The sequence below is a fragment of the Hyperolius riggenbachi genome, chromosome 10, assembly GCF_040937935.1.
Source record: "Hyperolius riggenbachi isolate aHypRig1 chromosome 10, aHypRig1.pri, whole genome shotgun sequence".
Lineage (NCBI taxonomy): Eukaryota > Metazoa > Chordata > Amphibia > Anura > Hyperoliidae > Hyperolius > Hyperolius riggenbachi.
This window is the reverse complement of record NC_090655.1, coordinates 251,005,030-251,031,444: the sequence shown is the minus strand read 5'-3', so window position 1 is coordinate 251,031,444 and position 26,415 is coordinate 251,005,030. Positions and strand designations below refer to the sequence as shown.

General features: G+C 44.3%; 2 protein-coding genes across 3 annotated transcripts in view; both read right to left on the bottom strand.

The window, feature by feature from the left end:
* LOC137537096 (zinc finger protein 208-like) overlaps window positions 1-26,415 on the bottom strand; it is a 220,123-nt gene that overhangs the window by 103,638 nt on the left and 90,070 nt on the right. The gene's annotated exons all lie outside the window — the stretch shown is intronic.
* The window catches only part of LOC137535270 (zinc finger protein 892-like), a 46,285-nt gene continuing 37,513 nt past the window's right edge, over window positions 17,644-26,415 (bottom strand). For both annotated transcript variants that reach the window (XM_068257089.1, XM_068257090.1), the window contains one exon: window positions 17,644-18,685. In XM_068257089.1, coding sequence (XP_068113190.1) covers window positions 17,811-18,685 — 875 coding nt within the window. In that variant the 3' untranslated portion in view covers window positions 17,644-17,810. The remainder of the gene's footprint in view (window positions 18,686-26,415) is intronic.

The following is a 26,415-nucleotide window of genomic DNA, read 5'->3' as shown; positions in this document are numbered from 1 at the left end:
TGCGCCTGCGCAGTAGAGCGGACCCGACGGAGATCGGCTATTTTCGCCTATCTCCGTGTGGAGAGCCGCAACAGCGCCCCCACTGGAGCCAGAAAAGGTAAATATTGCACAGCGTGACAAATTGTCGGCTGTGCGTTCCGTGGGCTGCAGCGAGACCACCTGGGACACAGGAGGACGGAGGAAGTCTCGATAGGGTCCAGAGGCTTCCCCCTACCGAGGTGAGTACCCCCCAGGGGACTTTTTTTTGTTACAGAATCTCTTTAAATCTGCCAGGAAATCTCATTGTGTGTACTTGGACACTAGTATTTATTAATGATGTCATGCAGGACAGAAGCAGACGAATGAGTTCTGAGGTGTTCACAGATATACTGTCTGCTCAAATCCAGCTAAATGCAGTCAATGCATCATTGTGTCATGCTACAGATGGACAATGACCTAAAACATACAGCCAAAGTTACCCAGGTGTTTGCACAAAAAGAAAAAAAGATCTGCACCAGCTATTTATAAGACAGTGTGCTAAGACCCCCTCAACAAACAGTACACATCATTGCCCCAAGAAAAACAGGAAATGAGGTCCAGACAAGACAATATTTATATTATGCTTTTCTCTTGGCGGATTCAAAGCGCCAGAGCTGTAGCCACTAGGGCCTGCTCTATAGGCAGCAGCAGTGGTAGGGAGTCTTGCCCAAGGTCTCTATACTAAATAGGTCCAGGAACAGAAGGAAGCTGAGATTCAAACCAGGGTCGTCTGTGTCAGAGGCAGAGCCCTTAAAGGGAACCTAAACTGAGAGGGATATGGATGTCTCCTTTTTTAACAATACCAGTTGTCTGACAGCCCTGCTGATCACTTTGACTGCAGTAGTGGCTGAATCAGATCTGAAACAAGCATGCAGCTAATCCAGTCTGACTTCAGTAACAGCACCTGATCTGCATGCTTGTTCAGGGGCTGTGGCTGAAAGTATTAGAGACACAGGATCAGCAGATCAGAGTCAGGCAACTAGTATGATTTTAAAAGGAAAAATCCACATCCTTCTCAGTTTAGGTTCCCTTTAAAGGGAACCCGAGGTGAGAATAATATGGAGGCTGCCATATTTATTTCCTTTTAAGCAATACTAGTTGCCTTGCTGCCCTGCTGGTCCTCTGCCTCAATACTTTCAACCATAAACCCTGAACAATCATGCAGCAGGCGGGGGGTTTCTAACAATATACTGTAGTTAGAACTGACAAGATTAGCTGCATGCTTGTTTCTGGTGTAATTCAGTTCACTACTGCAGCCAAATAGATCAGCATTACAGCCAGGCAGCTAGTATTGTTTAAAAGGAAATAAATATGACAGCCTCCATATCACTCTCACCTCGGGTTCCCTTTAACCAGTACACTAACCAGCCTCCATTGAATGTCAAAAGTATGTTGTTATATTCTTATTCCATACATACAGTATATAGCAAAAAAAAGTGGTTAAAAACAATTAAAAAGCAAAAACATGCAGCCCCTGCCTGCATAATAATGTAAGCAATTATATATCAATACAATAAATGGAACACAGTACTTCCCTGTATCAACCCCTGTATGCTGCGGACACGGACACGCCACGGTCTCTCCTGTTACTAGAGGCCCCACTGCGAAATTATCATAGGACCCCCTATAATCCAAACTTCTGCCTGCTGTAACCAATCTGCCATGCGCACACACACACCTTGCCCCAATACGTATGCAGAATAGTGCAGGGACCAGAGTAGTATTTGCTTGCTACAGTGCTGCTGGTCGCCTCCATGGATCACAGCCGCTCTGCTGCTATTCGCATTGGTCATGTGATCGGGAGCCAGCGAATGGCAGCAGAAAGTGTGTGGCTGCGATGCAGGAGACACACAGTACTGAAGCAGGCAAACATTACTGCACTTAGAAAAAAATATATAGATAGAATAACATTCATAAGGGTGGGTGTAGTGCAGGTCCAGCACTGGTAAACTACATACAGCTAAAAAGAGGGAGAGAGAAACCAAACCAGTATATGCTGTGCAAAAACTGCACAATTTATTTGCATAATCATACACTGTCACCTAAATTTTAACATTTAGTGCCAATAGTAAAATGGCACAATAATATCAGTGCAATAGTTGTTGACAGAACACACCTGAAAATAGAAAAGCAAAGTACAGTAACTCACTATGAATAATGTACATTGGTACCTAGACACAAATAAAGTGTAGTCCACAAAATATAGGTATCTGTGTCCAGGCTGAAAGGTCATACTGGGAGCACCCAGCCATCACATAGGGAGGTAATCCAATTAGTATCAATCAAATTCAATGATTATAACCACTCACAGAGGATAACTGGGTACGACCAATATGATCAATGATCAATATATTCATAGAATACAAAGGGGGGGGGGATCTGTGCATAATAATGTGCCCAAGGCATTAGCCAATATAATAGTCCTGTGATATATTCCTATAAGCACCATACTGTATATCTAATCAATAATTCCTCAATGTAGCCAGAGTCCGTCTGGTCTAAGTATTAGGAATAAATATAATACATTTTAGTTGCAGCTGCACATAAATAGTTTGTGATATAAATAATTGCACCCATAAAAAAGTTCAGAGAAATGCATCAATAAGAAACTTGCAGTGAAAGGATGTCGAGCGTAAGCAACACAATTGCATGAAGATTCCTTAGTGTAGCCGACAAGCATGAATTATAGCCATCCATTAGGTTCCCAGCAAAAAAGTCAATTTAGACATTCCTCAAAACAGCATATAAGCGTGATGGATGTTAAGTCCACCAATTAATAGTGTACAGCGCCAATCGCACGCTGAAACGCAAGGCTTCAATGGTAGATCGCCCTCTATGGTATACAGTGTGTCACCACCTCTAATAGCGCAGTTCAAACGGGTATTGTAAATGTTATATAATGTTCCAGATTGTGACAAAAGCACCAAACAAGCGCATCTAAAGTGGCGCAAATACTATGTGAGTATTTGCGCCACTTTAGATGCGCATGTTTGCCGCTTTTGGCACAATCTGGAACATTATATAACAACATTTACAATACCCGTTTAAAGAGATTCTGTAACAAAATTTTCAGCCTTATTTCTTCTATCCTATAAGTTCCTATACCTATTCTAATGTGGTCTGGATTACTGCAGCCTTTTCTAGTTGCACTGTCTCTGTAATATATCTAATCTTTTCTTTGTCAAGCTTTGTCGACCCAGAGAGGAAAGGGCTGCCTCTGTTGTAATGAATTACACATTGCCCATAGGGCTCAACCAAAAGCACCAGAAATGGTCACTAATGGACCTGTCCTATGTATAAGGATATTTATTTTTCACAAAGGTACATGGGAGATTGACTCGAATGATGAGGAGCCAGCTTTTAATGTATATAGTCAGCGGTATATATAGCATATAATTGGGGATGAGGGTCTTTGCTGATCCCCCCCCCACTTGTCTGTGCATATAGTGGGGTGTAGCTATCTCGTCCCCAATATCACCACATAAGACCTTTATCACAATGCTGTTGCCTCAAAAAGTATATCACATAGTGCGGCTGTTATCTAAGTGCAAATTCCCTTGAAGTCAGGGTATTATTGTATTGCACATAGATCTATATAATAGATGGCCGCATGTGAGAAAAGACCCCATAGGGGTCACACGATGTGGATAAAGCCCCTTCACAGAAGGTAACTGGGGTACAGAATATATAGTGGGTGCATCAGTGATAATATATACAGTGCTCTCAACAATCGTTTCACCCTAAAAAGGGCGTTGTCAGGAGAAAAATAGTGCACAAAATAATAAACACAGTAGCAGTTATCCCCACACCAAGTGACAGAGTTTCCCCCAGCAATAGCCCAAATCAGAGCTACTCGATCAGCTATCTGGCTTGATTTAAATAGCCATATGCGTGCACTGCCACGCCTCCCAAGTCTGCCTCTCACTTATGGTGTATCCATGATACCTGTAATGAGCTAGTCTCAGTCACCGTATGTATCCATCGGTATTACCCCATCCTGCGCATATGAAAGCGGAGCTAATCCGCCTGGCTGCCATACTTTCAACCTCGTTCTCCCCGCTGACGTCACACCCTGTGATGTCACATCCTTCAGGTTGCTATGCGTCCCTGACAACCCTGGTAACGTAATGGACGGGAGTGTTGTGTAAACAAATCCGCACTCCTCGTCCAGGATGTGAGGACGCTGTCATGGCAACCTGGCCACCAATGTTATAGCGCATGATCTGTGCCTGCTAGATGACAAAATACGTCCATGCGTATGCGCCGTAATGTTAATACTGGGTGTATATACAGTCCACTTAATGAGGGACAGTGACACATACGATTACTATAGTTACGTGCATGTAGTAACAATATTAGACCAATGTCAATTTGCCATCAGCTGCAATGGTGATCTAGCAACGCTGTGGATGTTAAGATGTGGTAAATGGGGGAATTGTCAATAATGTCTATTCTCAAGGAGGGGCGATGGTTGATACGTATGGTTCCCTTCCTTTTTCCACCCCTATGCTCCCTACGTATCAACCATCGCCCCTGCACGCATATGGCTATTTAAATCAAGCCAGATAGCTGATCGAGTAGCTCTGATTTGGGCTATTGCTGGGGGAAACTCTGTCACTTGGTGTGGGGATAACTGCTACTGTGTTTATTATTTTGTGCACTATTTTTCTCCTGACGACGCCCTTTTTAGGGTAAAACGATTGTTGAGAGCACTGTACATATTATCACTGATGCACCCACTATATATTCTGTACCCCAGTTACCTTCTGTGAAGGGGCTTTATCCACATCGTGTAACCCCTAATGGGTCTTTTCTCACATGCGGCCATCTATTATATAGATCTATGTGCAATACAATAATACCCTGACTTCAAGGGAATTTGCACTTAGATAACAGCCGCACTATGTGATATACTTTTTGAGGCAACAGCATTGTGATAAAGGTCTTATGTGGTGATATTGGGGACGAGATAGCTACACCCCACTATATGCACAGACAAGTGGGGGGGGGGGATCAGCAAAGACCCTCATCCCCAATTATATGCTATATATACCGCTGACTATATACATTAAAAGCTGGCTCCTCATCATTCGAGTCAATCTCCCATGTACCTTTGTGAAAAATAAATATCCTTGTACATAGGACAGGTCCATTAGTGACCATTTCTGGTGCTTTTGGTTGAGCCCTATGGGCAATGTGTAATTGAGTAATTATTACCAGTACCTTCTATTCGGTAGTGTGACATCTGTTGTAATGAATACAAGTTACTCATGCCCTCTGCAGGCTCTGTGTGCTTTGTGTACTCCCCAGGCTGAGGGGGAGGGAAACTGTGAGAATCCCAAACTGGAGTGCAGATAATTCACTATGTAATAAAAACTTGTAGTATCCTGTAACACAATATTAGACACACACACACCTCACTTCCTGGTGAACGGCCATGTTTTTTGTTTGTAAACACTGCCTAAAACTGGCAATTAAAAGCCAGGATCGTGGCGAGGGGTGGAAATGGCAAAGAGAGATCCAGGAGATCATAGTGACTGGATTGGTATGTTTTTTATTGTACAAATTGGACAGTACAGATTCTCTTTAACCATAGGCTTAACCACCCTGGCGTTCTATTGAGATCGCCAGGGTGGCTGCGGGAGGGTTTTTTTTTTATAAAAAAAAAACTATTTCATGCAGCCAACTGAAAGTTGGCTGCATGAAAGCCCACTAGAGGGCGCTCCGGAGGCGTTCTTCCGATCGCCTCCGGCAAGCATAAGTAACAAGGAAGGCTGCAATGAGCAGCCTTCCTTGTTTGGCTTTTCTCGTCGCCATGGCGACGAGCGGAGTGACATCATGGACGTCAGCCGACGTCCTGACGTCAGCCGCCTCCGATCCAGCCCTTAGCGCTGGCCGGAACTATTTGTTCCGGCTGCGCAGGACTCGGGCGGCTGGGGGGACCCTCTTTCGCCGCTGCTCGCGCCGGATCGCCGCAGAGCGGCGGCAATCAGGCAGCACAAGCGGCTGGCAAAGTGCCGGCTGCGTGTGCTGCTTTTTATTTTATCAATATCGGCCCAGCAGGGCCTGAGCGACAATATTAAACACACACACACCTCACTTCCTGGTGAACGGCCATGTTTTTTGTTTGTAAACACTGCCTAAAACTGGCAATTAAAAGCCAGGATCGTGGCGAGGGGTGGAAATGGCAAAGAGAGATCCAGGAGATCATAGTGACTGGATTGGTATGTTTTTTATTGTACAAATTGGACAGTACAGATTCTCTTTAACCATAGGCTTAACCACCCTGGCGTTCTATTGAGATCGCCAGGGTGGCTGCGGGAGGGTTTTTTTTTTATTAAAAAAAAACTATTTCATGCAGCCAACTGAAAGTTGGCTGCATGAAAGCCCACTAGAGGGCGCTCCGGAGGCGTTCTTCCGATCGCCTCCGGCAAGCATAAGTAACAAGGAAGGCTGCAATGAGCAGCCTTCCTTGTTTGGCTTTTCTCGTCGCCATGGCGACGAGCGGAGTGACGTCATGGACGTCAGCCGACGTCCTGACGTCAGCCGCCTCCGATCCAGCCCTTAGCGCTGGCCGGAACTATTTGTTCCGGCTGCGCAGGACTCGGGCGGCTGGGGGGACCCTCTTTCGCCGCTGCTCGCGGCGGATCGCCGCAGAGCGGCGGCAATCAGGCAGCACAAGCGGCTGGCAAAGTGCCGGCTGCGTGTGCTGCTTTTTATTTTATCAATATCGGCCCAGCAGGGCCTGAGCGGCACCCTCTGGCGGTAATGGACGAGCTGAGCTCGTCCATACCGCTAAGGTGGTTAAACCCCCTTCCCAGGGACCAGGCTATTTTTTACAATTCAGTGCTCTGCAACTTAAAGAGCTTGCTGCAAAGCCATACAACTTGGCACACAAATGATTTCCTCCAGCCCTTTTTGCCCACCAACAAAGCTTTCTGTTGGTGGGCTCTGATCGCTGCAGCAGGCTTCATTTTTGAAATAAATTTGTTTTATTTTTAATAAATTAAATCTACTTTTTAATTTACTGCCCCCCCTCCGACAGCCAATCCCAGCGATCCTCTTTTATAGGCATTAGCCAATGAGAGGGGATCACGTTTGGAGCCTCTCCAGGGGACAGCTGAGTGTCACGGCTGTCCCCAGTACACCACTGCATTAGATCGCAGCGCTGTACAAGGAAAAGAAATGGCCGTTTCTTTTCTATTCAGTCTGCTAGTGGCGATTGCAGCTGGCAGACTGTTGGCAGAGCTGAGGTCCGTCACTCAAGTGGGGATGTGCACCCGTAATCCCCTGCCAAACACTCCCCCAGGACGTGATGCCAAACGGCGTTAGGCGGTCCTGGGGGACCCACCTTGAGAATGCCCATCGGCATTAGATGGTCGTAAGGTGGGTAAACATGAATTTCACTTGTTAAAGGCTAAACTTCAGACAGAAAGGCCCACAAATAAATTGCAACTGAAAGCTGCTGCAGTTAAGGCCTGGCAGAGCATTAAGAAGGAGGAAACCCAGCATCTGGTGATGTCCAGGAGTTCTATACTTCAGGCTGTCATTGCCAGCAATAAGTTTTCAACCAAGCATTATATATGAACCTTTTACTTCCAGTTATTACATTTGTCCAGTTGCTTTTGAGCCCCTGAAATGAAGGTGTTGTGTTAATAGCTGAAAGTCTGCAACTGCATCTGAGTGGTTTCATTTAAAATGCATTGTGGTTCTGTACAGAAACAAAATTATAAAAAAAAGTTGTCTCCGTCCAGATATTTATGGTCCTATCTGCAGGTAACATTACTGATATTCTGCTTTATAAATGACCCGTTGATGCCTATTTTTGCATGTAGAGCTTTGGGGTGGTGGAACTCCACACTGTAGGGCTTTATATCCAAGATCCTATCTGATCATATTGAGGGGGTTGTGATGTATGTGTGATGTAAAGGTGCTATTACTACAGTTGCTGCATCTTCAGTGTGAGGGCAGCCTGATGATGGGGAAGGCTGCTGACATGTGTGACTGCAGCTGGAGGATAGCCTGGGTCATATCAGATCATACAGAGGACTTTTAGCAGTATGTGTGCACATACATAAAAAAAGGGCACCAGGAAATTTGGGAGCAGGGTGGAGCCAAAAACTGGCTCACTGTGCTATTGCGAATCTCCCAGTGGCGTTAAAGGGGAACTTCAGCCTAAACAAACATACTGTCATTAAGTTACATTAGTTATGTTAATTAGAATAGATAGGTAATATAATTTTTGACCCACCCTGTTTTAAAAGAACAGGCAAATGTTTGTGATTCATGGGGGCTGCCATCTTTGTCATGGGGGCAGCCATCTTTTTGGTTGAAAAGAGGTGACAAGGAGCAGGAGACACAGTTCCAACTGTCCTGTGTCCTGATAACCCCTCCCAGCTGCACACGCTAGGCTTCAAATGTCAAATTCAAAATGTAAAAAAAAAAATTTGCACCAAAACAGCAGAACGAGAGCAACAACATCAGAAATCCCATCATGCTTTGCACAGCATCAGGGGAAAAAAGCCCGGGCAGTTTTCTTCTGTACAGCTAAAAATGAGGCTTGGATAAGAGAAACAAAGTTCTGATGCTGTGAAACTGTTAAAGAAACACTAGGCCTTTTCAGTGCTGCTGAGTCGATTTTTAGTCCGGAGGTTCACTTTAATTACTACAGTATAATCTCATTATTATAAACTCTGATATACTGTAGTAAACATTCTGGTATAGTAAAGTACCTCTCCAGGTCTCCGCCAATCTCCATTATAAGTCTATGGGAGCAACGCCTGGTTTAGTATACCTAGATATAATAAAACTTCTTTTATAGTAAACATGGTTTTTGGCCCCTATGTGACTCTGGCTATAGTAAACAGTGGGTGGTGCATGTGTCATATGTCAGTGGGCGGTGCATGTGTCACATGTCAGTGGGCGGTGCATGCGTCACATGTCAGTGGGCGGGGCATGCATCACATGTCATTGTGAAACACATAAGCACCCCGGTGAAAAACCCCTTATCACGCCTAAACTCAGTATTGTCACATTCCTCCCAGGGGATTGTACACACTCCTGGGTATCTATTCCCTTATTAGCGATGAAGCTGCTGGTAGCGTGTGGAGCGCAGTACAGGCTACTTTCACTTGTAGCGCAGATCAGAGCCGGACAACTCGCTGCAAAACTCGAAAAGGAGAGTGCTAAGTCCCGCCCACAGAGGTATCGGAGCCACTCGCATTACAGATGCAAGTGGCTAATTATGATTGGCTGCATTTTGTTGAGAGGCTTCATGACTGACTCAGGTGTGAGCAGGAAGTTTTGCAGGACACATGCTGGAAGTCCCACCCATGGCAGTATCAGAGCCACTCACAGTAAGCAAGTGGCTGCCTCTATTCAGTGGCAGCTGCAATTTTTAAAGAGCCCTGGATACTGTACCAGCGATTTGTTCAGCCTGGCTATGCAGCCCTAAGGTATACTTAATCTTGTTAAGTACCAAATGTGCAAATGCTTGTACTCTACACCTCCAATGGTAAAAGAGAGTTGGTCCTTTGCAGCAGAGAATGTACCAGGGCATGCTGGGCTTTTCTAGGACAAGTGCTTGTACTGTACCTCCACTGAGAGGACAGCATTGGTCCTTTGCAGCAGATAATGTACCAGGGCATGCTGGGCCATTTCTAGGACAATTTCTGATATAGCAAACTTCTGATATAGAAAACCACTTTTCCTGGTCCCTTGGAGTTTACTATAACAAGATTATACTGTATTGCCCCTCTGGGCCGCCATGGACTCAGGGGTAAGATGCATTTCGGTCACCAGCTATTGCCGGAAGCTGAATTGACTTTTTTTTTTTTGTTTCGTAAATTGGGCTCTGTCTTTTGCCAGCACCCAAATTTCCTTCTGAGCGTCGCTATAACTGTAATTCAAATTACAGCCTATGGCAGCGCCCAAATGTCAGGCGCACGTTTTTCCTGTCTCGGTATGTATGCACTCTATACCTACAGAAGGGCAGCACGCCATCCCCCTGCAGTGTCGCCCATCACAGTGTGGCCATACTGAAGGGTATCCCTGCTGCTTTTGGCTCCTGTGACTCAGCTCTGCAGTCCGGGGAGTGTGAAGGTCGGCAACGGCATCTGGTATTCTGTGGCAGAACCTTGTGGGATGGATGGAGGTGAAGGGAAGTCGCCCTGTTGGGATGGGAACAAGCCTGTGTCTGTCTAAGCTGCTGCAGGATTATGCAAATGTATGCGGTTTGAAAATGGACCAATCATATCCCGCTTTATTTGATTGGTCCATTTTTTAAGCTGCATAAATTTACCTAAAAACTTTACTGTATTTTACATCAACAGAGAATGAATTGCACGTCATTGACCATCACTAGTGGCAGACTACAGACTTGCAATGTTACAGAGTGCTCCAGCTAGAAACACTGAGCTTACAATGGCATGATTATAAAAATGCATTTCTTTTATTACCGTAAATTTTACTGATGCACTTAATAGTACTATAACACGCCCCCTACTGGCCGGACCACTTAGTGCCTCCAATCTGCTTCAGCCCACAGACCATCCAATCCCGTGGATGCAACTGATGTGACAAAGTAGCTAAAGTTGGGCAAACAGGCCAGGAAACATGTGAAATCACCAATAACTTGCTATGCACAAAACTAACTGTACAAGATTTCTTTGCAAGCTTTCGAAACTTTAAGTTTCTTCTTCAGGCATGTTTCAGAACTGGATCCAGTTAGTCATTAAAGGTATCACCTAAGCAACTTTTATTGTTATGTCTTCGGATTTTCTGGGTAGTGTCTCTTCAGAAAGCAAGGATCATTCTGCAGTACTCAAACCAGGTAAACAGCCAAGTAAATTACTTTTTGTAGTTTATTTAACAAATACAACAAAATTTATATCTAAAGAATATTTGTTATGAATAACAGATATGAAAATCAGTAGCAAACAGTATTGAAATAAAAAGGTAAATGAAGAAATGAATACTTAAGAAACTGGAGATGTCTGAGTCCTTTAGTTGTGGAAGTCCAAGCGAAAGTTCTTTGTCTAATAGTCCCAAATTACATTTTCCTAGCATGAAATATTAACCTAATATTTTATAACCAGGATTTGTCTGTATTTCACACAGTCCTGCAAGATGCCCACATGACGTGCTCAGTGCTAGGAATTCAGTCATATATTTTTTTATTGGGACTGGAGATATGGTTTAGCTTGAAAGAGAGCAATTATGAAATTGCTTCATTTTAGATCCAGTGAGCACAGCTCAGCACCTCCTATGGCGTTTGAGACAAGAAGTTGTCCCCCTGTGTCTGGAATCTTCCTCTTTCTGCTTTGCCTTTTGTTCTACACTTACATGCTAAGCCAGGTGTGAACTTTACCAGAGACTTCCAGCACCTGCCCTTTGGTATGTAAAGCGCAGATATCAGAGAAGAGGAAGAAAAACAACTGTCATTTAGAATAAAGCTTTCTCCCTGGCATAAAACCTCTAAGTGTCCTACACAATCAATCTCAGATTGGATTACAATCAACAATCCATGTTCAGTCTTGATTGTGATACTCATAGTTCTGCTGTTACAAGTACATATTACATTACTTGCAGAGGAACAAAATATTTCACACTGTGGTAACAATATATAGTACAATCAACCAGTCTCTCCATCACACACACTATGTACAGTACATACTCATATATATATTTATATATACAGTGGTGTGAAAAACTATTTGCCCCCTTCCTGATTTCTTATTCTTTTGCATGTTTGTCACACTTAAATGTTTCTGCTCATCAAAAACCGTTAACTATTAGTCAAAGATAACATAATTGAACACAAAATGCAGTTTTAAATGATGGTTTTTATTATTTAGTGAGAAAAATAACTCAAAACCTACATGGCCCTGTGTGAAAAAGAAATTGCCCCCTGAACCTAATAACTGGTTGGGCCACCCTTAGCAGCAATAACTGCAATCAAGCGTTTGCGATAACTTGCAACGAGTCTTTTACAGCGCTCTGGAGGATTTTTGGCCCACTCATCTTTGCAGAATTGTTGTAATTCAGCTTTATTTGAGGGTTTTCTAGCATGAACCACCTTTTTAAGGTCATGCCACAACATCTTAATAGGATTCAGGTCAGGACTTTGACTAGGCCACTCCAAAGTCTTCATTTTGTTTTTCTTCAGCCATTCAGAGGTGGATTTGCTGGTGTGTTTTGGGTCATTGTCCTGCTGCAGCACCCAAGATCGCTTCAGCTTGAGTTGACGAACAGATGGCCAAACATTCTCCTTCAGGATTTTTTGGTAGACAGTAGAATTCATGGTTCCATCTATCACAGCATGCCTTCCAGCTCCTGAAGCAGCAAAACAACCCCAGACCATCACACTACCACTACCATATTTTACTGTTGGTATGATGTTCTTTTGCTGAAATGCTGTGTTACTTCTATGCCAGATGTAACGGGACTCGCACCTTCCAAAAAGTTCAACTTTTGTCTCGTCGGTCCACAAGGTATTTTCCCAAAAGTCTTGCCAATCATTGAGATTTTTTTTAGCAAAATTGAGACGAGCCTTAATGTTCTTTTTGCTTAACCTTCCCAGCGTTCAATTTCCCCAGGATTTCTGTGCAAACAGTGATAAAATTTATTTTTAAAACTTTTTTTTCCCTGTAACTTGCCAAAATGTGTCAAGCAAGGGTCTAGTATACAGTGCAGGAGAGTATTGATGTGTATGCATGTTTATACTGTTCACAGCATGTTTTTTTGAACGGACATTTCTGTCCATACCGCTAGGGAGGTTAAAAGTGGTTTGCGCCTTGGATATCTGCCATGCAGACCGTTTTTGCCCAGTCTCTTTCTTAGGGTGGAGTCGTGAACACTGACCTTAATTGAGGCATGTGAGGCCTGCAGTTCTTTAGATGTTGTCCTTGGGTCTTTTGTGGCCTCTCGGATGAGTTTTCTCTGCGCTCTTGGGGTAATTTTGGTCGGCCGGCCACTCCTGGGAAGGTTCATCACTGTTCCGCGTTTTTGCCATTTGTGGATAATAGCTCTCACTGTGGTTCGCTGGAGTCCCAAAGCTTTAGAAATGGCTTTATAACCTTTACCAGACTGATAGATCTCAATTACAGTACTTTTGTTCTCATTTGTTCCTGAATTTCTTTGGATCTTGGCATGATGTCTAACTTTTGAGGTGCTTTTGCTCTAGTTCTCTGTGTCAGATAGCTCCTATTTAAGTGATTTCTTGATTGAAACAGGTGTGGCAGTAATCTGGCCTGCGGGTGACTACAGAAATTGAACTCAGGTGTGATAAACCACAGTTAAGTTATTTTTTAACAAGGGGGGCAATCACTTTTTCACACAGGGCCATGTAGGTTTGGAGGTTTTTTTTCTCACTAAATAATAAAAACCATCATTTAAAACTGCATTTTGTGTTCAATTATGTTATCTTTGACTAATAATTAACGGTTTTTGATGAGCAGAAACATTTAAGTGTGACAAACATGCAAAATAATAAGAAATCAGGAAGGGGGCAAATAGTTTTTCACACCACTGTATATATACTTAAATCTATCCCACATTCTGTCACATTTGTTTAGACAGCCCATTAATTAGCAAATTATCCAGAGGAATAACTTTATTAACAGCTTTAGCCAAAGGAGAGATACTTAGAGATGCATCAGAATCCCTATCTTCTTATTATACTGGACTTTGTGCATTCAGCTCAAATCTCCTAATGTTTTCTGGATATAAAACAAAGACACAGAGAGACAGAGAGGGAAATCTTCTCTCCTCAGTACAGTCTGGATGAATGGAAGCTTCTAATATTCCCACATTTGCAGCTCACAGAAGGTAAATAACAACAGTATAAAGAACTTTCCTGGAGTTTCACATTCTTATTTTCACATTAATAGTAGGGATGATCGGAAAGAGCAAATTCCGTTCCGCCGGAATTCACGGATTCCGCCAGCGCTTAATTCCGTCGTTATGAAAATTCCGCCGGATTTTTGCGAAATTCCGCAGAATTCCGGATTCCGGCGGAAAAATTAAACTAATCGCAAATGGAACCTTCTTTATGCTGAATGGTAGCCCATAGAATCTATTGACTGTTTCCTTAGTCCTTTTTCTCTTCCTCCTCCTCCTCTGGACTACATCCTACAAATCCCTAAGTAAGCTCATTTTTCTGGAGGAGGGTCTTGTCTTCCAGGAAATTGTAGGATTTCAAAAGCCAGCTTACATACATTGGCTGGGAATCAAACCCAGGTCTAGTTGTTGGTAGGCAGCTCTCCTCACCACTATGCCACCACCAACACTACATGCTGAAGCCAGCCTAGCATGTACCATTATGATATATCCAAGAGAAAAATGAGCTTGCTTAGGGATTTGTAGGATGACAAAAGCCAACTCACATACATTGGCCAGGAATCGAACCCAGGCCCACTGCTTGGTAGGCCGCTATCCTAACCATTATACCACCAACACAACACACTACAATGCTACATGCTGAAGCCAGCCTAGCATGTACCATTGTGATATATCCAAGAGAAAAATGAGCTTTCTTAGAAATTTGTAGGATGACAAAAGCCAACTCACATACATTGGCCAGGAATCGAACCCAGGCCTACCGCTTGGTAGGCTGCTATCATAACCATTATACCACCAACACAACACACTACAATGCTACATGCTGAAGCCAGCCTAGCATGTACCATTGTTATATACCCAAGAGAAAAATGAGCTCTCTCTCTCTCTCTCTCTCTAGGACTTGATGCCATTGAACTGAATTTTCAGCTTAAAACCATCAACGGATACCGGCAGAATTTCACAGGCAATTTCGGAATTCCGCCGGATTGAAAAAGCAATTCCATTCTGACCAAATGGAACGGAATGACCAATTTCCGCCCATAATTGCGGAAAATACAATTCCACGGAAAGCGGTGACCATCCCTACTAGAGAGAGAGAGAGAGAGATATGAATCTACATGGCTATCTGGGGTTCTCTTCAGACAACTGTTGAACACAAAAGGCAAGGCCATGCCTGGGTGGGCTAGAACCACCAACCTTTCAGTTAACAGCCAAACGCGCTAACCAATTGTGCCACAGAGACTGTGTACCACAAAGACTGTGCACGCAGTTGCTGTTAAATGATTTTATGGGGATGTATGTGTGTCTTTTGGAGGGAGGAAGTAAGTCTGCTCCAAGAAGTTTCAGCATGTAGTGTTGGTGGTATAATGGTGTGGACAGCTGCCTACCAAGTGGTAAGCCTGGGTTCGGTTCCTGGCCAACGTATGTGAGTTGGCTTTTAACATCCTACAAATTCCCAAGCAAGCAAATTTTTCTCTTGGATATATCACAATGGTACATACTAGGCTGGCTTCAGTATGTAGCATTGTAGTGTGTTGTGTTGGTGGTATAATGGTTAGGATAGCGGCCTACCAAGTGGTAGGCCTGGGTTTGATTCCTGGCCAATGTATGCGAGTTGGCTTTTGACATCCTACAAATCGCTAAGCAAGCTCATTTTTCTCTTAGATATATCACAACGGTACATGCTAGGCTGGCTTCAGCATGTAGCATTGTAGTGTGTTGTGTTGGTGGTATAATGGTTAGGATAGCGGCCTACCAAGCGGTAGGCCTGGGTTCGATTCCCGGCCAATGTATGTAAGCTGGCTTTTGAAATCCTACAATTCCCTAGAAGACAAGACCCTCCTCCTACTCTGGAGGAGGCAGGGAGTAAATAAGGAAGTCTGTCAAGCAGAAATTCTTATTATTAGGCAGAAATCAGTTTGGTGGGGGGAAAAAAAATTGTATTCTGTAAAATTCTGCGGAATTCCACATTTTTCCGCGGAAATTCCACCATAGTGATATAGCAATACTGTTCCGTCGCTACGGAGCGGAATCACCAAATTCCGACCGGATGCGCAGAATTCTTAATTCCGCGGAATCCAGCATTCCGTGGAATCCAGCGACCATCCATAATTAATAGCTGTAAATACCGACATTTCTGATGTGCACAATTTCGAGTGTTATGTAAAATGTGGTTTATTTGGCTCCCAACTGTTATAATTTAAGTATTATATGTAGACCTCAGTTGCCTGAACTGATGTTAGGAAAAAGGCTTGGTTCGCAGAATATACCTTTAAGACGGGTTTCTCGCAGAAGAGATGATGCAGTCAGTTATCAGGAATATGTCCCTGGTGGAAGGCCATAGGTCTGAGCTGCCCCAGACCGTTAGTCGACAGAAAGCTAAACATAGCCAATATTTACTAAACATGGCATTCCTTGTAACTGGGTTAGAAAGCACTCGGAATATTAATTAAGTAGGTGTGTGTCATGACATCTCAAGGGGTCTGAGCCAATTGTAGGTTCGGGGGGATGGCACAGATGATGTCATAGTTAACTCTTTCCTGGTTGGTATTAAAACCACTGACGGGCCTACGAAGAGGCACTTCTTCTCTCTGCTGGCTCTCAACCTTTTACTCTTATTTATGTTTTGTCATTTTATATAACTGTATGCTGTATATACGTAGTGTAGATGGAACGTAGAATAGACATAAGAGGACACCTGATTCCATGCAAGGGAATCAAGAAGCTGCAACGCAAAACACTTACTACAGAACAATCTGCTTGGCTAAAGATGTAACGATCTGTAGTGTTGTATCTGTTGACTGAATAAACTCCCAAATTCTGAGGACACCTAAGACTTTTATCTCCTATGCTGTTGCTGTGATGAGAGTCGAGTTCTCACACTTCCTGTGAGTTGAAGCTCTAAGGAGTTGCTGGTGCCAAACAAAGGTGTTGTGTTGTTGCCCATAGCAACCAACATATAGTTTCTTACACCAACAAAAACAGTTATTTTTTTAAGCACTCTCATTATCAGGAGTGTTTGTTCAGGCAGATAAAAGTGTTTGGGCATTTATTTTTTAGGACAGCCGTGGCTGCATGCAACTGTAGATCTTAACTTATTGTCATAGATAAAGCACCTTGTCTATTAACCCTTGTGATGGATAAAATATGAAAATTAAAGACAAGTTCTAACTAAGCTTAGTACATGTACCCATGTTTATTTTAGAATGGCAGCTCAGGAACGTTAACAATCAAATGCACTGAGCAGCAAATAAGAGGCAAAAAAATTCAAAAACTGGTGCACAGGCCCTTTAAAGGAGCAGAGATCACCCCAACATCAATCCTGGGGGAAGGCTGGTTGAACATACCACAATAGTTCACAACAATTAAATACAACCGCCACTCTCAGATCTGTATGCAAAAATCCATTTTATTGATAGAAAAAGGAACCGTAACCATCACCCCACTAAAAACATGAATCCCCCTAAAAACAAGATGTGGGCATTAACACCAAGGAGTACTCCTGGTATCACGCAGTAAATTCAAACTTTCCTCCACGGAATCTCCATTACTTAGACTGTGCTAGTTCATCTTTGAAGTTGCTTTAGAATTTACCGCTTATTACAATCATTTGGTCGGCCGACCAGTCTGTGTGCGTATGTGGTGTGTTTGAGGCGTGCGTGATACCAGGAGTACTCCTTGGTGTTGATGCCCACATCTTGTTTTTAGGGGGATTCATGTTTTTAATGGGGTGATGGTTATGGTTCCTTTTTCTATCAATAAAATGGATTTTTGCATACAGATCTGAGAGTGGCGGTTGCATTTAATTGTTGTCAGCAAATAAGAGGCCTCAGAATTCTGTGTAAAAATGCTGCCCTGTGCGCTTAGCAAGAAATAAAAGAAATGTTGGAATAGAACACTTACGGCCAACACATTTCCCACACTCAGCACAAATGTCTCACAAGCAGTGATTTCTAAACAAAACATTTCCCACTTTTAGCACATGAAGAAGGCTTCTCACCCGTGTGAGATCTCTCATGACTGATAAGATTTGATTTATCCCTAAAACATTTCCCACACTCAGCACATGAATAGGGCTTCTCACCAGTGTGAGATCGCTCATGTACGACAAGGTTTCCTTTATGACCAAAACATTTCCCACACTCAGAACATGAATAGGGCTTCTCACCAGTGTGAGATCTCTCATGACTGATAAGATTTGATTTATCCCTAAAACATTTCCCACACTTAGCACATGAATAGGGCTTCTCACCAGTGTGAGATCGCTGATGTACGACAAGGTTTCCTTTATGACCAAAACATTTCCCACACTCAGAACATGAATATGGTTTCTCACCAGTGTGAGCTATCTGATGGCTGGTAAAATGAGCTTTACTTCCAAAACATTTCCCACACTCGGCACATGAATAGGCCTTCTCACCCGTGTGAGATCTCTCATGTCTGATAAAAGCTGATTTATGCATAAAACATTTCCCACACTCAGCACAGGAATAGGGCTTCTCACCAGTATGACATCTCTCATGTATGGCAAGCATTACATTTCTTCCAAAACATTTCCCACACTCAGTACATGAATATGGCTTCTCACCAGTGTGAGATCTCTCATTTCTGACGAGAGCCGATTTCCACACAAAACATTTCCCACATGTGGAGCTGTGCTGGTTAGGAGGTCCCTTGAGGTTAGACAGGTGAATTAAGTATGGAGGGATATTTGGGGTAACCAGGATATCTGCAGGAGTCTCTTGTCCAATGCCATCATCATCCGTTGTACAGTCTCTGGATACAGAGAGAGGAGTCTGTGAGAGGTTCCTGATGCCGGGACTCAGCGCTGCAAATAGAGAAACATCATCACTTCCTGTTAGAGAACGCTGAGAGGAGGAACAATTATCATTAAGGATGGTCAGTGAGCTGCTGAGAATCCCATACAAAGTTTATGCAATGTGTTGAGATAATAATTTTGCCAAATAATTCACACATTCTAGTGACTAAAGCCCACTCTAAATTATACAACAGAGCTTCTAACTGTATGCTTAATAAGTTACCCATAGACTTTATCTCATGGGGCATTCGGGATCATCTCTATGCTTCAGGGACTGCAGACCACAGGTCATCTGGCACACGTTTGGTGGCACTGCCCCCAGGTCTCCCCAATGTGGGACAGAATTGTTCATATGATTTCCGAGATCTTCCATAGGGCCTCCATCTAAGACCTGAAAGTCCTACTCTTAGGCCATAAACCCCCCAGAACTACCCGGAGCGCAGGCTGATACAACATGCAGCCAATGCCACTAAAATACACGTGGCAGCCAACTGGAAACCCAACAGGCTGTAGCTTTCAGCAGTCATTAAAGCAAACCGGAAGTGAAAAATTAACTTATGATATAATGAACTGCATGTGAAGTACGGATAATGAATAGAACATTAGCAGCAAAGAAAAGAGTCTCATTTTCTATTTTCAGTTCTATAGCTTTTTTTCCATAACATTGAATCATTCTGTCATATTTGCAGTTTACACACTACACTCTGCATTTTAAACTATGAAACAGAGCAGAGCTAATGACCCTTTGAGCTTTCCTGCAGTAAACCTTATCTCAAGCCGTCTTTCATGGTTTCTTGACTATTTAAAGGACAACTGAAGTGAGAGAGATATGGAGGCTGCCACATTTATTTTCCTTTAAACAATACCAGTTGCCGGGCTGTCCTGCTGATCCTCTGCCTCTAATACTTTTCGCCATAGCCCCTGAACAAGTATGCAGCAGATCAGATGTTTCTGGCATTATTGTCAGATTAGCTGCATGCTTGTTTCTGGTGTGATTCAGACACTTCTGCTGCTAACTACAGTAGAGTCTCGGTTATCTGGTGCTGACGGGGATTGGCTGATGCTGGATAAATATGCTTTCTGGTTGCTTGAGACTCAATGTTAAAAATAGGCCTAGCTAATACAGTACTATACCCCACTCTATATACATACAGTGGGATGCCAGAGTTTGGGCAACCTTGTCAATTGTCATGATTTTCCTGTATAAATCTTTGGTTGTTACCATAAAAAATGTCAGTTAAATATATCATATAGGAAAGACACACACAGTGATATTTGAGAAGTGAAGTTAAGTTTATAGGATTTACAGAAAGTGCGCAATAATTGTTTAAACAAAATTAAGCAGGTGCATAAAAGTACTTCACCAGCCACACGCCTGTGTTCTGTTTGCAAGAACAAGCAGAACACAGGCGTGTGGCTGGTGTAGCTGCTGAAGTACTTGGCACAGCAATGGGCGAAGGCCACAGGAAGGGGTGAAGTGGGGAAGCTCAGGATTGTCAAAAATCAAGGAAAGACAGAGGTGTAATTTACGTTAAATGAAGAACATTCACAATATTGGAGGAAAACCAGCCAAAACCTTTGTTTCTGCACCCAGGGAACATCCTTTTCAGTTACAGAGCGTGGGAGGACAGACGCTAACTGTATTTACAGAAGGCCTGTCAGGTCAGTCTGAAGACAAATCAGAAACCAGAACAAGAGAAAAACCTGCTTTTGAAGGTATTGTGGTACAGCTAGCTGAATACAGACCAGCAGCCAGTGAGCACTATATGCAGATGAAGAGACGACAAAATGAAGAATCTTCAAAACCAAAAAGACAGTCACAGCAAATTGAGAAAGCTATAGCCACTAATTACAAGCCAGTGGCCGATCACCAGCATCATTTTACTGCAATATTAAAAGGAAATTGAAGACAAAGAGTGCCAGTTGGGTTTTTGACTAATGCAATAGTTACACCTGATGCCTGAGGTGGCCAACATCTGGTGAGCGAGCTATTGTGGAAGTGTTTGGTCACGTGTGCTGCACTATTATCATTGGAACACGGGTGCTTTGTGGATATGCTGTGTCACGCTATTAGAGATGTCCCGAACGGTTCGCCGGTGAACTTCTTCATGCGAACTTAGGGGGTTCGCATTCGCAGCAAACCGAAAATTTATGCGGGTTCGACCCGCCCCCTATACTACATCATTGGGCTAAACTTTGACCCTCTACATCACAGTGAGCAGACACATGGCAGCCAATCAGGCTGCACTCCCTCCTGGAGCCCCACCTTGTAAAAGGCAGCAGTGTCAGCCATGATCTCACTCTGTCTGCTGCTGTAATGAGAGAAGGGAGAGGAACCTCCTGGGTCAAGTGTCTGACCATGGATGCCTGGTCTGCAAAGCACGGTCAGGTCTGCCCGAAGACTAAGTCAGTCCCCACATACAGCATCTCTGCCTGCACACCTTGTGACTGCCTGCCTCACTAAGTCGGTCCCCACACAGCACCTCTGCCTGCAGGCCACTTGATTGCCTTCTCCGCCCCCGCCAACAGGGTCCAGGACTCCAGGTGTATTCCTGAATTTTTAGGCCGCTGCTAGCAGCAGCCGCTAGCAAAAACAGTAATATTTTTTTCTGGTGCGTGTACATGCCTGCCTAATTTTTCTGGCTGCACTGCGGCTGCAACAACAAAAACAAAAGGCAGGTATATGTGTCATTTCCCCTTCGTGACCATTACCTTGCCCCGGTGAAGGGGCTTGCGGATCACAATGAAGCAATGACCGCCGGCTATATAAGTGTGTTGGGGGGGGGGGGGAACACCCAAGATAATAAGGTCGTTGCTTCATTGTGGACAGACCAAACTCGATCAGCTGGATAGTCACTGTTGTTCTATCACTGAGATACATCAGCCCGGCGACCATATGGGCTTGAAAACCGCCATCGCCTGCACTCTAGCCATTGTGCGCACCAGTCCAGCATGGCCATCACTACGGAAACAGCTGTTTGCGGTGCGTTACACATTGAGTTTGGTCTGTCAGTGTGAAGCAGTACATTAATTACACTACCTGACTGATGTATACACATGCAAGATGTTTTAAAGAACTTTAGGCCTCCAATTTAGCAATGCATTGTGATTTCTGCCTTTTAGGAATTAACACTGCTGTGCGTCAAATCCTGGCTTTTCATTGGGACGTTTGGCGTGTATCCCACTCCGCCATGCCCCCCTCCAGGTGTTAGACCCCTTGAAACATCTTTTCCAACACTTTTGTGGCCAGAATTAATGTTTGAAGTTTTTGAAGTTCGCCTGCCCATTGAAGTCTATGGCGGTTCGCAAAGTTCACCAGTTTGCAAACCTTTAGCAGAAGTTCGCGAACTGCAAATCGGAGGTTCGCGACATCTCTACACGCTATGTGGAGCATGTATTTTTGTATCTTGTAGGAAGCATCTGACAGAGTGGAGAGCACAATTCAGCCTCTATTGACTTTTATCAACTGAGGAAGCCCTTTTTAGCGTGAAACATGTCCATGTTGGGAATTTGTTGATGTGATTTTATGTGGCTATAACCAGTACGGTGTTGGGAGGTGGGCTTGCGCTTCTGTGGGTGTGCTGTTTCTTTCTCCACTTCCTGGGGATTTCTAACATCCACCCAGCTTACCTTGCAATGGCAAATCGAATTGAATCGAATTGAATCCCGATCGGCCATGTCGGATTTAATCAGATCCTAAATAGAATCTTAATCGAATCGCACAAAGAATCGTATCGTGTAGATTGGGCTTTATGCTGGGCATACATGGTGCAATTCTGCGCCGGCATCGAGCTGCTGGCTCGATGCCGGCGCATCAGGAGTCCCCATGGGGAAGTTTAGGACCTGATCTGAAAAAACAGCATTGACAGATAGTGACAGGGAGTGATTAATGGGTGATTAGGGGGGTGATTGGGTGCAAACAGGGGTCTGGGGGGCGGGCAGGGGGGAGGGGGTCTGAGGGGTGCTCGGGGCGATCAGAGGGCAGGGGGGGCCGGATCATTGTGTTTGGGTGCAGACTAGGGTGGCTGCAGCCTGCCCTGGTGGTCCCTCGATCACTGGGACCACCAGGGCAGGAGGCAGCCTGTATAATACGCTTTGTATACATTATACATTATAAAGCGTAATAAACGCTTTGTATACGGCGATCGAGGAGTTAATTACTTGCCGGCGCTACCAAACGGCCGGCGAGTTAGAGCGGCGGGTGGGTGGAGCCTATCGCTGGCGGCAGATCGCGTCACCAGTGAAGCGATCACCGCATAACCACGCCCCCCGCTGGTCCGCTGATCGGCTGTCAGCGGTCCTTAAGTGGTTAAGCCCCATCTACATAATACGATTCTTTGTGCGATTCGATTACGATTGTTTTTACGATCTGATGAAATCTAACATGTCCGATTGGAATTAGATTTGCCATTGTTTTAGTAAATAGAATCTTAATCGAATCGCGTAAAGAATCGTATCGTGTAGATTGGGCTTTATGCTGGGCATACACGGTGCAATTCTGCCATCAGCGGCTCGATTGATCACAACTATCGCGCCACGTATGCCCAGCATTAGTCTCTCGACTAAATGTATGCTTGTAGAGCAATGTGGTTTCACTTTCTCCTATAGTTCTCAATTATGCAAATAAAGATATTGTGATGTTACATAGCGCTTTGTAGTGGATCCCAGGCCTAGGGCTGTATTCCCACTTGAGAGTAAAACTGCATTGCCAAACTGTCAGTGAATGGTCTCCATTTTACATAAAAAACCTGCCAGTCTGCAACAGATCTATTGAGCCTCAAAACCAGAAGCTTTCACAGTTCAAAATTGCAGAATTCTTAAGGCGATCCTCCAGACTAAAAAAATCTGCTCAGCAACACTGAAAAGGCTTGGTGTTTCTTTAACAGTTTCACGGCATCACAACTGTTTTTCTTACTCAAGACTTATTTTTAGCTGCACAGAAGCTAAGCTCCGCCCCATCAAAGAAAACTGCCCGGGCATTTTTCCCCCGATATATTATTTTTAGTTGCGGCGCTTTCCTAATAATGATTAAGGCTGCAGGAGAGAATGTGGGGTTGCTCCACCCCCACCGATCTCTAGAAATTTTAAATTGGTAACCTCCTGCGCCTTAATAGTAATTGTCTAAAACCTGAGCAGTTCTTGCCTTTTTCATGAATGCTAACTCAGTAAAGGATCAGCCTTTAAAGGGACACTTAAGTCAAACAAAAAAAAATGAGTTTTACTCACCTGGGGCTTCCAATAGCCCCCTGCAGCTGTCCGGTGCCCTCGCCGTCTCCCTCCGATCCTCCTGGCCCCACCAGCAGCCACTTCCTGTTTCGGTGACAGGAGCTGACAGGCTGGGGACGCGAGTGATTCTTTGCGTTCCTGGCCACAATAGCGCCATCTATGCTGCTATAGAATATATCATATACCATATAGCAGCCTAGAGGGTGCTAATGTGTCTGGGAATGCGAAGAATCACTCGCGTCCCCAGCCTGTCAGCTCCTGTCACCGAAACAGGAAGTGGCTGCCGGCAGGGCCAGGAGGATCGGAGGGAGACGGCGAGGGCACCGGACAGCTGCAGGGGGCTATTGGAAGCCCTAGGTGAGTAAAACTCATTTTTTTTTTGTTTGACTTAAGTGTCCCTTTAAAGCTCATATAAATCCGGCATAGCGGGGTCTGAACCCTCTATAACAGTAATTATTACAGGGCAGCGGGTGCGATGATATTACTGCCCCACCATGCTGCGCAAGATGTGGGTGGTCCTGTGTGCAAAGTAGCTCTGCGTGGCCGTTAGAGCGCGCAGAGCTACTAAAGGGGTACTAAAGGCTTTCACTTAGCGCCGCTTTGTGAATCAAGCCCATAGACTCTATATATATATATATATAAAGCAAGATCTGCAAGTTTGCTAAATGAGAAACCCGCATGGGACTGTGTAAAGCGGTGAATCAAACCATTGGAGTAGTGAAATGTTTATCTATACGAGATTAAAGCATCTGCATTTTTTACAATACAGATTTTATACTGTGACTGCAGCGCTGTCAAGAGACGGACTTCCAGCACTATTGCCTGATTACACCTCAGGGGAACGGTTGTCTGTGCATATATGGGTGGCCCTGGATTGATTTATCTTTTTGGAGCTGGCTTTTGAACAGAACAATAGACTAGTGTAGGTGTGTGAATGAGTAGATGTGGAAGCAGTGAGATGCGTGTTGGTGCCATCAGAAAGTAATATTGACAAGCAAAACAGTGACAAATTTGTTTTAAGTTACAATTTTAATAAATGTTATATATAATCATTTGTGGTGAACAGTAATTACTGTTGAGGCACAGGAGGTTACCAATTTAAACATTTTCCCCTAATGCTGTGCAAAGCATGATGGGATTTCTGATGTTGTTCTCATTCTACTGTTTTGGCGCAAATTTTTTTTTTTGTATTTTGACTTTGAGATTTGAAGCCTAGTGTGCGCAGCTAGGAGGGGTGATCAGGACACAGGACAGTTGGAACTGTGTCTTATGCTCCCTGTCACCTCCTTTCAACCAAAAAGATGGCTGCCCCCATCTTTTAAAACAGGATGGGTAAGAGATCATATTACCCATCTATTTTAATTAACATAACTAATGGAACTTAGTGACAGTATGTTCAACCAGGCAAAACTTAGTTACATATATAAGTGGATAGGTGTTGCAAATGCACATACCATTGCGGGTGAGAGCTGGAAACTGGTGCAGTGGGTGCTGGGCGCTGGAGCCGGACGTCCGTTTCGCGCAGAATTGTGATTCTACAGAGGCTGCCTCCGTAGAAGCGCAATTCTGCGCAAACCGGTCATCAGGTTTCAGCGACCAGCACCCACTGCATCGGTTTCCAGCTCTTACCCGCAATGGTATGTGCATTTGCAACACCTATCCACTTATATATGTAACTAAGTTTTGCCTGGTTGAACAAGAGAGTCTGAAGCGAGAATAAATCTCGCTTCAGACCTTATAAATAGCAGGGGCATGTGTGCCCCTGCTAAAACGCCGCTATAGCGCGGCTTAACGGGGTCCCTTCACCCCCAAATCCCCCTCGATACACCGGGGGAGCGCTTCCTGGTTGGGGCAGGGCTAACCGCCGCAGCCCTGCCCCACGCGCGTCTGTCAGCGCGTATCTCCGCCTCTCCCCCGCCCCTCTCAGTCTTCCTTCACTGAGAGGGGCGGGGGAGAGGCGGCGATGCGCCGCTGACAGACGCGACTGGAGGCAGGGCTGCAGCCGTTAGCCCTGCCTCCAGGAAGAGACAGCCAGCGACTTTTTCACGACACACTTTTGCGGGGGGTGGGTTGGGGGTGAAGGGACCCCCGTTTAGCCGCGGGATAGCGGCGTTTTAGCAGGGGCACACGTGCCCCTGCTATTTATGAGCTCTGAAGCGAGATTTATTCTCGCTTCAGAGTCTCTTTTAAGTTTGGAGATAAATAAAGCAGCATTTGAAGCAGTGCCGGTTCCTCTCTACTTCCTACATGCATCATTTATCAAGCCTCTATACTAGAGCACACTGAAGCTGTATATTTAAGGGAGAGAGCTTTTATTAGCTACCCAGACCCTGCTCGTGGGTTACATCTGTGTAGTGCCAGCCTCTATTATTATTATTATTATTTATATAGCACTGACATCTTCTGCAGCGCTGTACAGAGTATATATTGTCTTGTCACTAACTGTCCCTCAGGGGAGCTCACAATCTAATACCTACCGTAGTCATATGTCTGTGTATGTATCGTGTAGTGTA